Source organism: Pangasianodon hypophthalmus, chromosome 25 (genome assembly GCF_027358585.1).
Source record: "Pangasianodon hypophthalmus isolate fPanHyp1 chromosome 25, fPanHyp1.pri, whole genome shotgun sequence".
In the NCBI taxonomy this organism is placed as follows: domain Eukaryota; kingdom Metazoa; phylum Chordata; class Actinopteri; order Siluriformes; family Pangasiidae; genus Pangasianodon; species Pangasianodon hypophthalmus.
Window position 1 is genome coordinate 12,867,508 of NC_069734.1, and position 14,599 is coordinate 12,882,106.

The 14,599-nt window shown below is 39.5% G+C and overlaps 2 protein-coding genes across 3 annotated transcripts; both read left to right on the forward strand.

Annotated features, from left to right (window-relative positions):
* Nucleotides 1-397: 397 nt before the first annotated feature.
* znf408 (zinc finger protein 408) lies at nucleotides 398-6,250 on the forward strand. 2 transcript variants are annotated; one of them, XM_026946767.3, is made up of 6 exons: nucleotides 398-591; nucleotides 2,029-2,251; nucleotides 2,504-2,709; nucleotides 2,808-2,875; nucleotides 3,159-3,424; nucleotides 4,045-6,250. In XM_026946767.3, the coding sequence occupies exons 2-6, from the start codon at nucleotides 2,242-2,244 to the stop codon at nucleotides 5,802-5,804; spliced, it is 2,310 nt and encodes a 769-aa protein (XP_026802568.3). In that variant the 5' UTR covers nucleotides 398-591; nucleotides 2,029-2,241; the 3' UTR covers nucleotides 5,805-6,250. The 2 variants fall into 2 exon arrangements, with proteins under 2 accessions (XP_026802568.3, XP_026802569.3); XM_026946768.3 differs by lacking the exon at nucleotides 2,029-2,251 and having other exon boundaries at nucleotides 403-591.
* An 878-nt stretch (nucleotides 6,251-7,128) lies between these two features.
* Nucleotides 7,129-14,299, forward strand: f2 (coagulation factor II (thrombin)). The gene is made up of 14 exons (XM_026946770.3): nucleotides 7,129-7,371; nucleotides 7,499-7,656; nucleotides 7,863-7,887; nucleotides 9,155-9,226; nucleotides 9,474-9,579; nucleotides 9,830-9,960; nucleotides 10,687-10,998; nucleotides 11,111-11,218; nucleotides 12,433-12,556; nucleotides 12,680-12,847; nucleotides 13,196-13,369; nucleotides 13,556-13,734; nucleotides 13,858-13,928; nucleotides 14,059-14,299. Exons 1-14 carry the CDS (start codon nucleotides 7,296-7,298, stop codon nucleotides 14,212-14,214), a joined length of 1,860 nt encoding a protein of 619 aa, XP_026802571.1. The 5' UTR covers nucleotides 7,129-7,295; the 3' UTR covers nucleotides 14,215-14,299.
* The last annotated feature ends 300 nt before the right edge of the window (nucleotides 14,300-14,599 follow it).

The window sequence follows — 14,599 nt, forward strand, 5'->3', positions numbered from 1 at the left end:
TGATAAGGTGAAGTTTACTGTGAGGAGACGTTTATTAGATTTTTGGAATGAGTCTCCAGTATCACTACTTTGTAACAGTCAGTAGTAAAGCTGTAAGTTTTCTGACATAGGACAGAGGACTGTCTTTAGGACAGAGGGCTTTGTTTACATGACAAGCTACATGTTTGAGAGAAAATAGGAATCTGGTGAGGAAATGACTATTTATAGCTTCTAGAAACTAAGTGACAACACAACTATAAGTGAATAAAACACTTCAGGTTGTGCTGTTATTAAAAAAAAACACCACAAAGTGTTTTATTCATTACTAAATATATGTCTACACAGGTCTACTTCCCTCTCACACACTATCTAACTGAAAGCTCAGAGAAGAAAACGCGTGAATGGCGCTGTTTTTCTGCTTGTCGCCACTGTTTACTGAACGTCAGAGGTGTTTGTGTTTAGGGGGACGAGTTAGACGGTAACACCAGTCACACACGCAGGTGGCTTCCGGGTTGTGGATATCTTGTTGGTTGGAGCGTTATGATTTTCGCGGAGTTTGTGCGGATGAGAGAACACTGGAGTGGCCAACGCGGAAAGGAAACCTATCCCTAAGTTAGTGAAAGAGTAACATACTGAAACTATCTGTCACTTAAACAAACAGAACAGCTCAAATAACTGGTCTTGTTAGCTAGCAAGCTGCTGCTAGTGAAGAAAAACCCTGCAAACCTTACAGGCTTTTCCCCACCATTCCATCAAATGAAAGATAACGCAAATATTCCTGAATGGATATTTATTATATCCAGACTAATCAGCTAACTAAGGCAACACATTCCTACACAGCTATTTATAATATATAACTAATTAAATTAGCTAGCTATATAGCTACTCATTTGTTTTTATTCAGTTAGAAACAGATAATACAAACTGTAACGAAAAACACTAAAGCAGTGGGGTTTTATACCTGGTTTATTAACTGATATAAAAAATAATTACAATAAAACAACAGCGTATTATTCATTTGTTAGCAATCTGAAACATTGCTGTTTGAGAAATTAGTTTGTCGCAGACCATGTGCGCATGCGCGCTACTCTCACACAGACCCAGCAGAATAACCCTGGCAGAGTTGTCCTGCAGGAGTACTTAGTTTTGAACATAACAGCTCCAGATTGTCGTGGAGACACTTCTTAATTACTCCTACAATACTAAAATTTGCTTGTAATTTGTAAAATAATACTAAAATTATTCAATTAATTGTTGTATTTATGCCACATTGACTACAAAGGGCCATTAACTTTAAGACCATTCCATGTGCACTATTATAAGTGCACCAGTTCTATAGATATCATAGGTTTCTTTAAAAATCTAGGCTCTTAAGCCAGAATGTGTAATGTTTTATAACAAAAAGAGGTCTTAAAAAGAGGCTTTTCATCATTTTATGGCATCTGTGTAGTTTCAAGTAATCTTCCTGGCATTTCTGTTGTTCAGTGTTTAGCAGTTGTTTGCATCTTGAGGTAAACTGGCTGTATTTACGTTCATGAATGCGTCTCTTGATTGTAGACTTTGACAATGATACGCCTACCTCCTCCAGAGTGTTCTTAACATGACTAGACATTGTGAAGGGGTTTTCTTCAACAAGGAAAGAATTCTGTGTTCATCCACTTTAGATGTCTTCTGTGGTCTTCCAGGCCTTTTGAGCTCACCAGTGCATTCCTTCTTTTTAAGAATGTACCAAATTGTTGATTTGGCCACTCCTACAGTTTTTCTTAAGCCAGAATGTGTAATGTTTTATAACAAAAAGAGGTCTCAACAAACAGGCTTTTCATCATTTTGTTGCATAAGTGTAGTTTCTCATAATCTTCCTGGCTTTTTGTCATACCTTTTGAGGGTGCAGTAGTTTTCAGGCCCGAGATGGACAAACTCTACAATTGGATTGTTATCTCACAGCTTGTATGTAATTTTAATAGCTGTAAAAGCTTCGTCCATTTTTACAGGTGTAACTGGTAGGACAGGTGATGTGTTTATCATTCATTCATCTTCATTCCTCAACAGTAACCGCTTTGTCCTGGTCACGGTCACAGTAGATCTGGAGCCTATCCAGGGACGTGGATAAAAAGGAGAACACGGAGAAAAGAGAAACACGGACAAAGAACCCGGGGAAGCCCATGCAGACTGGGGAGAACATGTAGAGAAACTCCACATAGACAGTAACCTGAGCTCAGGATTGTGCTGTTACCCCCTACACCACCATGTGGATTTGTCATTATGCTAACATGTAAATGTGAAAATGCTGTGAAATAGTGGACTATGGATCACTTAGTATTTTGAGGCTGTATTGTTCTGCCTGTAGTGCTTGTGTTTGACTCTTATGTCATATGGGTCCTGTCATCCCATAGCTCAGTCACTATGGTCAAGTCCTTGAGCTATAACTTCTAGTGTGTCTCTGCGTCCAAGTCCATCGCTTAATAACATCTGTATAGTTCCTCATCATAAACAGCATATTCATGTTTTATTCTTCTTCCCTTAGTGGCTACATCTGCTCAGAATGAGGGCCTGCTGGAGTGTGTGAAAGAATCTGTCCATAGTGTGCTGAAGTTAGTACCCCGTGGACTGACTTTAGGGCCCTCTCTAGCTAAAGATGGGCAAATGGGGTTGTGGTGTGTTGGATGGGCCTTACAGACTGGAACTCTTCTGGGGCTGGAAGAGCCAGACAAAGTGCCAGAAAAAGAAGAGGTACAGTATGTTTACACAAACTTCCTTCTAGCTGTAACCTCCATAAACCTTTATAGGAATTGGAATATAAAGCTTAAATTGGTTTTCTCATGTGTCAGACAGCCGAAGAGAGCAGATGCCTAAAAGGAGCTAAAGGACGAGTTTCAGACAGAACATACTGGATGAGGTATGATATCCACATTTGGGTTACGGTAACAAAACCCACATAAATAGAAAGTGAATGAAAGAAAGTGAAGTAACAACTACATTCTACGTGGTTCTGCAACAAGAGAGACATTTGAACTTGATCACGTGCACTAAAAATGATTACATGCACTAAATGGAAGTATATGGACATGTACCGTGTTGTGTTTGTTAATAAACTCAGATCAGATGAAGACAATGTTTTGGTTTAGACGATTTTTTTTTCCAATGACTCATAATATCAAAATAATTATTGGCACGTCCAGGTTTGCTTGTAGTGCCCCAAGTGAAGATCAAAGGAACGTCACGGTGCATGAGGTGGATGGAAAACCGTGTTTCAGGACCTGTAAGGACATCAGCCAGGGAACAGAGCTCCTAGTCTGGCCAGAAGATCAGAAAATTCTGAAGGAACCTGTGAAGAATAATGTAGTGCCCATAACAGAAGAACTCTGCAAACAGGAAGAACCACAGAGGGCAAAAGAGGATGAGTCACTAAAGCCTGGTTATGTAAAGCAGAGCTCTGAGGGGGAAGGTATGTAGATGCATGCTATTTAATCTAAAAAGCACTGTTATAAGTATGAATAAAATAAAATTAATTAAATTAAATTGACTGGAAGTGTCTGTCAAAGTAACCAGAAGGTTATGAGTTGCTATGAAATATAACTACTGCCTCTATTATCAGCTTCCTAGCAGGTTAAAAAATGTAAAGGAAAGGAGCAACATGGCCCCCTTATGAAATATATATACACAGTCAGGTCCATAAGTATTTGGACAGTGACTCTGTCCAAAAAAATGGCTGTAATTCCTAAAAGGTTACCTGATATTATTGTTAAACCCTTTGAATTAAAGCTGAAAGTCTACATTTCAAGCACATCTTGATTGCTTCATTTCGAATCCACTGTGACAGTGTACAGAGGCAAAATTATGAAAATTGTGTCACTGTCCAAATACTTATGGACTGTATTTGTGTGTATATGTGTATATTTGATAGCAACTCATAACCTTCTCGTTACTATGACAGACGCTTCCAGTCAATTTAATTTAATTAATTTTATTTTATTCATACATACATATAACAATGCTATACATGCATATACTGTGCATTTATTTTACCAGGTTACTTTTAACATGTGGCATTTGTATGTCTTACAGCAAAACAGGTGAAGGATAAACACTCAGTCAGTAATGCAGAATGGAATGTACTGGATTGCAGAGATAGTCATGAAAAAGAAGTGATGGATATGTATGGTGCTGAGAGGCTGGCGAGCAGTGCTGGAGCCTCAGCAGTGGAGCTATTAAAACCACCTGAGCAGCTTCAAGTGGCTGTGAGAGCCAGCTGTCGTCTAGCCATGAAACCCCGCATAGTACACTCACTAAGCAGCCGTTTAATCAAGCAGTCGCAAGGGCAAAGAAGTGGGATTGCCACACATGTTACCAAAAACTCCCAGACCAAACAGACTACAACTGAAAATGGAAAAGAAAGCCAAGAGATCTCTGTCCACAAGGAGAATGCTAACTCAGATGATGAGCCCAGGGAAGGGTCTGTGCATGTGCGAAGAGGAAAAGAGGGTTCTCAAGACATCGAGAATCTACGAGAGCGCAAGTACAAGTGTGATGAATGTGGAAAAAGTTTCTTCCAGCTTTGCCACTTAAAGAAGCACAAGCTCACACACTCTGAGTTGAAGCCATATGCTTGTACAGAGTGTGGAAAGCGCTATAGATCCAAGGAGAGTTATCATGCCCACTTACTCTTGCACAGTGGGCAACGACCTTACAAGTGCCAGCATTGTGACAAGGGCTATGGTCTGAAACGTGACCTCAAGGAGCACCAAGTGCTACACACCGGCGAGAAACCGTTTGTGTGTGATATGTGTGGCAAGGGTTTTGCACGGCGGCCTTCTCTGCGTGCCCACAGGGTGGTACATGAGGCCAAATGGGTCCCCAGGATCAAATGCCCAGAGTGCAACAAAGAACTTGCCAACCAGAACTCTCTTAGGGCCCACATGCTCTTGCACACAGGTGAACGGCCGTACGCATGCCCGCACTGTGCCAAGTGCTTCCGCCAGCGCTCCAACCTGCAGGGGCACCTGCGCCTCCACACAGGCGAAAAGCCCTATGGGTGCCCGCACTGTGAGCTCCATTTCTCACAGGCACCCGAGCTGAAGCGGCACCTGATTTGCCACACGGGTGAGGCATACCTCTGCCCTGTGTGTGGCAAGGCACTGCGGGACCCACAAACACTGCGGGCCCATGAGCGTCTTCATGCTGATGACAGGCCCTATAAGTGCCAGGATTGTGGGAAAGGGTATACAATGGCAACCAAGCTCCGCAGGCACATGAAGTCACACCTGGAAGAAAAGCCACACAAGTGTGAGATATGCGGAAGCAGGTACACGTTGTTGCAAAGTCTACAGCGCCACCTCAGAGTACATGCAGGTCGGATGGAGGCCGGGCACACAGTGCCAACTAGGGGGCGACCTAGAAGATCAAGCCATAAAGAGAGCGAGCAATGGGAGGGTTATGGAAGGAAGCAGAAAAAGGAGCAAGCTGTGTTTTTTGTTCACAACCTACAGGAAACCAGAATGACAACTCGCTCTGAAGAAGTTGTTGCAGAAGCTGAAGAAGGTTTGGAACACATGGAACTCAGTCAGGACATTATAGAAATTGTTGTGTCCACTGACAGTAATAAGTGCATTCTGGTTCAAGCACAGGATGCTAATGCTGAGTGTATTCTTTTACATCAGCAGGATGCTAATGCTAAGTGTATACCAGTGGAGAACCTGGACAAGAGTACTAAATGTATTGTTGTGGAAGAGCAGGCCGAGAACAGTAACGTGGTTGTAATACAAGGTCACGATGAACTAAACTCGGTGGCAGAGACCGTTGAAATAGAGACGGGAATTGATGACTGAATATATTGAATATGTTGAGTTTTCTCGCTGCTCAAAGGCTTGCTACCACATTTCATTAGAAGGTTATTCTGAAATGGCAGCAGTTGTGTTAAAGACATTAGTAAATATTGACTCATCTGTACACTGAACCTTGTGTCATCACTGTTTGTGCCAGGTCTGAGCACTGTGTACAAGACAAATCTCTGCTGAAAAATGACTTTGTAAGTAACATTGTTAGTGTTCCAACTATTACCAGTTTTGTGGGCTTTTTTCAGAATTAGTAGAATTAATCAGGGATTTTATATTTAAAGATACCACCCATCATGTATAGTAGAACTCAAGGAGGCGCAAATGAGGCTGTATAAAAATCTCAGCTTGTATCTCTACCTACTAATGTTTGTCAATTTATTGAATCTTCTTCATGCAAATAAAAAAAGTGTTGCCTTGTGCAGCAGATTTAATCCCAATATCAAGCACTAAATGCACTGGTACTTCATTGTGTAATTTTTTTTCCATTTAGATCAGACACTGATTGTTAAACAGCACACAAGTTGAGGCTGAAGGGTGGATGAAAATGAAAAATGCTTTTTTTTACTAGATTATTTGCATAATGACTTCATTCTTCATTCAACTTTCACTGTTTGCATAATGTTTGCATCTTCTGGACAATTTTTTAATCCTCTCATTCTGCCAAGTGTAGCCTAGCCATCCTCACTCCTGGCATTATTTCTGACATATCTACTCTGACAAATGTCATTTTCAAATCATGTCTGGAGACAGAAAGCATCGTGGAACATCATTTCTAAATATGTCTATTGGTTTTGCTTTACTTTTTGGATCTATTATCTTTCATTTTACTATGCTAGATTTCCATTTATTTGTAGATAACTTGAAAATAGAGGGATTTTCTACTTTTGTCCATTCAAAAACCATGTAGCATGCAAACGTTTGCATTCAAATGGATCTTTTCAGTGGCATGACCCCATAATCCTACACCTATATCTGATGAAGTCCAGCACTTAAAACCCAAATTAGCTTTAATGAAGCAGAACTTCTTACAGAGATAGCATTGGCAGCTAATAGCTATGTTTGATGATGAATGTGAACCTAATACAGACAGATATAAAGGCTGAAATTTAAACTGCACCAGTGTCTGTTGTTTTTTTTTTAACTCAAAATATATCTACTGTTTTTACATGATATGATAACATCGCACTGTTATCATATCATATAATGATAACTGACTCAATATATGATTCATGTCTTAGTAAGTGTACTAAGACTGTACTGGAACACCTCTGCTGAATCACTGTTTAGAGTGATATAAACCTGCATGGATGGTTCTGGTCTTGCTTCCATCATACACATAATCTCTGTTCTATTTGAACTCCAGTAGTTCAATATTAACTCGAGCAGCAGTAGGAGGAGGATTTCTGGGATTTGTTAGCAGTTTTCCAGCTCTGTGTGATGTTCCAGGGCTTTTCAGGATTGCAGTCTTTATCACTGTAAAGAATGGGAGCAGTACCAGCACCTCTCCTTGTCACACTTCTGCTCAGCCAAGTGCTTCTGCTTACACTCTGCTATGATGGTATGGCAAATTTGATGCCTTTTTTTTTATTTATTTATTTATTTTTTATACGAAATGGTCACGTACTAATAGTGATTGTGTTGGTGTCTATTGAGTAGTGTTACTAGACACTTGTTCTTTTTTGCAGTTTTTATCGAAGAGAAGAGGGCTTCTCAGGTTCTCCGAGCAAAGAGAGCAAACACACCTTTTGAGGAGCTAAAGCGAGGGAATCTGGAGAGGGAATGTGTGGAGGAGATCTGTGACCATGAGGAGGCTCGAGAGGTGTTTGAGGCCAACGATAAAACGGTAGGCACAGCTGCAGTCTCGGACAACTCTACTGAAACTATACTGTTCCATCTAAACTTAACGCTCTGCCATTATAGTGGGGTTCACAAGTGTACATTTCTCTTGTACTCATTGTACTTATATAAGTATTTTAGCATTATAGCTTCTTACAAATGGAGTGTTTTACCTTATGTTAAGTTTAATTATTTCTTTGCTCTGTCTTTTAGGCTGCATTTTGGAGCACATACTTGGGTAAGATTATCAAAAACAGGAGTCAGCAGAGATCACATTTTGTGTAAATATGTGATATTGAACCATGAGCAAAGTTCAAACTTTCCCCAGTCTTTTTTCTGAGTGATTACTAAATCAGTCCCAGTTTCGATATACTTGATTGTGGTTCATCTATACGAAGGTATTAGCCCTGAAGACACACTAATTTGATTTTTTGAAGACAGAAATTGCATCGTTGTAAAAATTGTAATGCTAAGCTGACTGAAAATGGGGGAAGAATCAGAGGGAGCTAAGCAGCGTCTCATTTGAATAATATCCCTAGAAATCTTCAGTTACTGTTTTTTTCAGTCACTAATTTTAAACTATTAAGTAAATCATTACTTAATATATTTAATAAGAGTTTCACATAAAATATGTCCAATGCTAGTCACTTCCTTGTACTTTATTTTTTTTGCCTGTAGTCTATTTGTACCGTCAGTTTGGTTTATGTTACCAAGAACAGTTACGACATTTACAACCTACAAAAGTATTTCTTAAACAGGTTTTTCTTATTATTGTGCCTTTCAGACTGATGTGTGAATGACTGCTGTTCTGACTAACTGACTAATTCGCCTACATCTGTAGATTTTGAAATGTAGTTTAAAAAAATCTATAGATTTTCGAAAAACAGTGTTTACTCAATATGTTGAATTCTTACACCAGAGAAAGTATTCTACATTAAAGGTCTTTAAATGGAGCTTTGTTTCTGATGATTTGCCCATATTTTCTTTTAGAAAACATTAATATGACATGATTAAAAACAGTTTGGGTGTTGTCGAACTAATTCTTCAAGGTGGTTATTATTATTAACTGAGTAAAAAAAGAAGCATTAAGGTAATGAAAATGTTATTTTGAAATGTTATATGGGCTTTTTCCTTATCTTATTCTGGTATCTGAATATGATTCACAGTTTGTCAAAATATTAACCAATCAAAAATATTTCTAGTAATTCTACGAAGTGCAGAATATGGACATAATTTAAGATGATGTCAGCTGAACACTTAGTCAACCAAAAATCTCTGAAAGCTTCAGCTTAATGCTGTAGTTTCATTGGTTGGTTTATATGGACTCGTATATTAGAGACATAAGAGAGAAATTATATGATTCTAGACATGAGTCTAAAAATTGCTGTTTTAAATATTCCATATGTTTAATATGTCCAACAAACTTGAATGATTTGGCATGATGTTTCCTTTTACCTTCTGTTTTCCTTTTGTGCACTGATCTGAATGTTCCTGTGACTCCACAGCTTGTTCTGGCACCACGGTACAGCGGAATGTGGATAGTGTCAGAGGAATTCGAACTTGTATAGATCAGAAAGGTAAGGGTTAACTTCCAGATGTATTGAGGATGAAATGTAACTATAAACAGTAATAAACAAATTTGCTGATAGATAGATAGATAGATAGACAGATAGATAGATAGATAGTCCTCTTAGAAGTTGATCCTTGGCTAACCAAATACATCTCACTGTTGGAAAAAATGAGAAATGGTGATAACTAGGTCAGTGTGTACATTACAGATAGTAGAGCAGAGCTTTTTGTCTAAATCCTTTATGTGCTTGACAGGTCTCTGCTATGTTAATTCTGGTGAACACTACAACGGTAATGTCAATACCACTATCTCAGGAAAGCCGTGCCAGTACTGGAAAAGCAACTTCCCTCACCGAATCACGTACGTATTAGTTTTTTTAGGCTTTAATTATAATGTATTATTGTTTATATAACGTGTTATATTATGTAGCATGATTTTTTTTTTTTTTTTTTTTTTTTTTTTTTTTTTGCTTAACTGAATTAGCCATGTTACATCAGCACAGAGAGATGTGGCACTCCAAAACTGGATCCATGTTTTAAAAATTACTCTGTCATATTGCTTATCAGACTCTGCTGTTGGTCATTTATTTCACAATGACATTTGTTTCTAGTGAGTTCAATACAACAACGCTGAACCTGCCAGAGAATTTCTGCAGGAATCCAGATAAGAGACCCAGTGGGCCATGGTGCTTCACCAGTGACCCCACTGTCAGGACGGAGAAATGTGCAGTACTAAAATGTGGTATGGACCTTAAAGCACTGAAACCTGGAAAGCCTTTAACAAACAACCAGGGGCCTCATTTAGAAAACTTTGTGTGGATTCCAGAGTAAAAGTTTGCATATGCAAAAAAAACAGGAAATTGCGTGCGCATTTGTCAGATTTATAAAAGCAATATTGCTTTATAAATCACAGTCTTCTTGAAGGCATGCACAGGTGAAAAGGCCTCTTCTCCCACCCAGTTACCTCCCACAAATATCCTGAAATGGTCAATACAAATACCTCATACACATTTAAATATGGTGTGTGCCTTTCATTTTTAAACAAAGTAGTGCTGAAAAAGAGGAGAGAAATGCGAAAAAGAGGACTGTTGGGGAACGCGAAGCGGAAGTTGCTGGGGTGGAAGCTGTGTGACAGTAGGGCTAATAGCTAACAGCTGGAGGGTACTTTATCTGTATAGTTTATTAGGTTTACACAGAGAATAAAAAAAAAATTATTTTAAACATACAGTATATTTTAGGTTTGTTTTTTGTGGTCATATCACAGTAATTATTTAATATTGCGTGTATACTTGACCCTGTTAAATTAAAGTTGCAATTTTCACAAAGAAAATATCTTTATCCATAAATTAAATCTGTCCGGGCCCTAGAGTTGTAGTTGTTTGGATTTTTATTATTTACATTTTGGATGGTAATCTGTGGGTCTGATTTTGCCATACACTCAGTTATTCTGTGTTTTCTCTCCACACAGGTGAGAAGTTACCACCTTCTGTTAACCCTGTCCAAGTAAAGAACGTGGCTGAGCGCTACCATCAAACCAACTGTTTACAGGGCAGTGGGGAGAGTTACACTGGAACGCTCTCAGTGTCTGTGAATGGCCACACCTGCCTGGACTGGAAGCTTCCCAAAGTGAAAGCTTTGAGTGTGGGTAAGGATTTCGTCCCAGATGTTCTTCTAGTGAAAAACTACTGCAGGAACCCAGATGGAGATTTGGAGGGACCATGGTGCTATGTGAAAGAGGCAGGAAACATCACCATGGACTACTGTGATTTGGAGCTCTGTGGTGAGTTTAGCCCCAAAATAATATTTATAAAACTTCATTGTCATCTTTTGTGATCATTTACTAATTCTTCTGTGAACCCTAGTGCAAAAGGATTTGTCTTTTTGTCTTTCAGATGCTCCTCTGGATGGGGTGATAGATGAAGATGGTGTTCGACAGAGAACTGTTGCAGCCAAAAGGAACACTTTCTTTAACCCTCGCAGCTTTGGCCAGGGAGAATTGGGTAAGATCCGCGGATACAGAGCCAGTGCACTTGTTCTTCACTTGCTCTCTTAACCACAGACTAACCATGCCAAGACCTTCCAACAAAGTCACCGCGTCACCACATCATGCGAAGTATGAGGCAGTATTTGCAATAAATACTGCTGATTTCCAGCCATCTTTCCCTAGAACTGTATGGTGGGTTGGTGCTGGTTCTGAATGACAGGGATCCCCGGAGGTTATTTGAGGTTTATAACAGTTCATTACAGTTACATATGTAATTAGTGCTCTATTCCAGCCCTCCTAACTGGCAGGAGCAGTGAGAATTGCCTGGATAATGTATTTAATGCAGAACCTGGAGAAAGTGCACAGTGACACCCAGGTAGCAGCAACACAGACTTCCTAGAGTGGCATGGCTTTAAGTAATGCCCATGAGGAGGATTCACTCCTTGAGTGGCATATCAACAGTGCTTATCCCCCACTCTTTTTTTTCCCAAAAGATCCATTTCAGTTGTGCATCTTGCATAGGCTCATGGAAGGGCCTTAAGGGAGAGATCCCACGCCATGTTCAAAGTTGCCACTTTCAGAAAGTAGTTCTGAAGTTAGAAAGGACATAAAAGATTCCACCTATGGGCATACAAGGCCTGTGTACTAGGGGCGTGTGTTCTGGAGTGTTTCCTGGACTGCTTGATCACAGTCCTCAGTGGGTGAATCTAGCATTTCACTAGAAAAGAAGGCACTCATGTGTATATATATAAAAAAAACACTCATCAAGTCAGAAGAGATGAGAAGCTGTCTATCGTTTTGGAGGACAGTTTACCTGTAGTGTACATGTGGTCTGATGTGTACAAGGTGAAAAGTTACACAGTTACATATTCTCAAAGTACACAGTTACACAGGTAACTGCACTTCTATCCTTATTTATTGATTTTCATGAAACATGCATACCATTTCACTGACATGGCTGTTACTTACCTGTAGTTTTGAACACAATTCAATTTACTGTGACTGCAGACCAAAGAAAAGCACACAAATCCAATAAAAGTAGGGTTATTTATTGCCAAATTATTTCTAAATTAATTTTTGTCATTCTAAATGCATCCTGCATTGCATTAGCTTAGTGGATATGCCAAAGTTGAATAGGCTGTAAATGTAGTTTGTTAATCTTCTTTGCTTATTTCATGAGGTCATCTCGTAAATGCTGTAGTGATTATTTTTTATCCTCACTGCTGTCAGAATGTGGCGAGCGACCCTTGTTCGAGAAAATAAACAAAGAAGATGCAACAGAAGCCGAGCTGATCAAATCCTATGAGAAAAGAATCGTACACGGGGAGAATGCTGAAGTAGGAAGTGCACCATGGTAACTGAAAAATCTTGCTCATAGTTCTAGCAATATAAAGCGCACATTCCTGCGAGGTTGATGCTGATTTGGTTTGGAGAGACCTGTGATACTTGATGTATTATATGTGTGTGTGATTGACAGGCAAGTGATGCTGTATAAGCGGAATCCTCAGGAGCTGCTGTGTGGAGCGAGTTTGATCAGCGATGAGTGGATCCTCACTGCTGCCCACTGCCTCCTTTACCCACCGTGGGCCAAGAACTTCACCATCAATGACATTCTTGTGCGACTTGGAAAACATGAACGGGCCAAGTGAGCTCATTGTAATTATATGTGGTTAAAATAGCACTAATGACATATTGACTTATTGATGTAAACATAACAAGGCCAGACCTTTAATTTGATGACTTAGGCTATATGTAGTGATTTCCTAAAATAATCAATAATCAGTCTCAGAGTGAACCATCAGTCAGGAATGAAAAGGCTTTCAATATTTTTTATGCAAAGAGAGTAAGAGCCATACATTGAAGAAGTACAGGGTTGATACTGACGTTGATGTCTAGTCATGCTACCATGATACACCATGGACGATACATCATGGATCATTTGGACGTGTCTTTTTATAATAATTCCCTTGTTTTATTGCCTCTGTGATATTAGGTATGAGAGAGGCACAGAGAAAATTGTGGCTATTGATGAAATCATCATCCATCCGAAGTATAACTGGAAAGAGAATCTGAACAGAGACATCGCTCTGCTGCACATGAAGAAACCTGTCTCCTTCACCAATGAGATCCACCCCATCTGCCTTCCCACCAAGAATATCGTAAACACGTGAGACACTTTTTACCTCGTATCATTCCACCATAAACATGACTCCCTCAGTTGATTCATACTCAGATGATTTTCACTTGTTCAAAAGCACCATTCACTTTTACTGAAGTCAGAAAACTTCACAGAAGGATAACTTGGGCATAATATGAAGGAAATGAGAGCTTCCTTCTTTAATTTTGTGTGTAGTTTGATGTCAGTTGGCCACAAGGGTCGTGTGACAGGCTGGGGGAACCTGAAAGAGTCATGGACATCTAACCCTCAAAACCTGCCAGCAAAACTACAGCAGATCCACTTGCCAATCGTGGACCAAGAAATCTGCCGCAAATCCACCTCCATCCACATTACAGACAACATGTTCTGTGCAGGTGACGGGCTCCCGAATGATCATGAGCTCAAATCCTATCTGCTACATTTCAGAAACTATACACATGGCTCTGTAATATTGATAATGCAATGAGCGTAATCTTTTCTTGATGTGATTTTTCTAGGTTATAGTCCTGAAGATAATAAAAGAGGCGATTCCTGTGAAGGCGACAGTGGTGGACCTTTCGTGATGAAGGTAAGAGAAGATTCTCCTTTTTTTTTTCCTATTCAGAGACACTGGATTCATAGAGTCTATGATTTCAGAGTGCTTTCCGGATTTGTATGACTCATATAAACATCCAACTGAAATCTCGTACCCCTTGCAGAATCCTGATGATAAGCGCTGGTACCAGATTGGTATTGTTTCATGGGGTGAGGGCTGCGATCGGGATGGGAAATATGGATTCTACACTCATTTGTTCCGTTTGCGCCGCTGGATGAGGAAGGTCATCGAGAAATCAGAAGCTACTGATGAAGACTGATATTCTTATGATAAAATGAGAGCTCCAAAATCAGATCTCTTTATAAAGTTGTATTCATATGCAAATAAAATATGATTATTTTCAATGTGTTTATCCTGGTGCTGTCTGTATTTGTGATGATTATGCAATTGTGATTGTCTCATTCTGAAAACAGGCTAAAATAAATGAATATCAAATATTGCAGTCAAAATAAAGGTTAATATCTTAATGTAAACAAACAAAGAAATAACTAAATAAAGAGTGGTACAGTGGGTAGTGATGCCGCCTCACAGTGCCGGGGTCTCTGGTTTCATTCTGAGCTCAGATTACCGTGTGTGTTCTTTCTGTTTTGGTGCGAGTTTCCTCCGGGTTCTCTGGTTTTCTCCCACCTTCCAAAAATACATGC

Coding starts and splice junctions, on each gene's coding strand:
- znf408 (XM_026946767.3), top strand. Junction 2,710..2,807: donor AAGTGCCAGAAAAAGAAGAG/GTACAGTATGTT, acceptor CTCATGTGTCAG/ACAGCCGAAGAGAGCAGATG. Junction 3,425..4,044: donor GCAGAGCTCTGAGGGGGAAG/GTATGTAGATGC, acceptor TATGTCTTACAG/CAAAACAGGTGAAGGATAAA.
- f2 (XM_026946770.3), top strand. CDS start 7,296: ATGGGAGCAGTACCAGCACCTCTCCTTGTCACACTTCTGCTCAGCCAA. Junction 9,227..9,473: donor AACTTGTATAGATCAGAAAG/GTAAGGGTTAAC, acceptor TGTGCTTGACAG/GTCTCTGCTATGTTAATTCT. Junction 13,370..13,555: donor ACCAAGAATATCGTAAACAC/GTGAGACACTTT, acceptor TTTTGTGTGTAG/TTTGATGTCAGTTGGCCACA.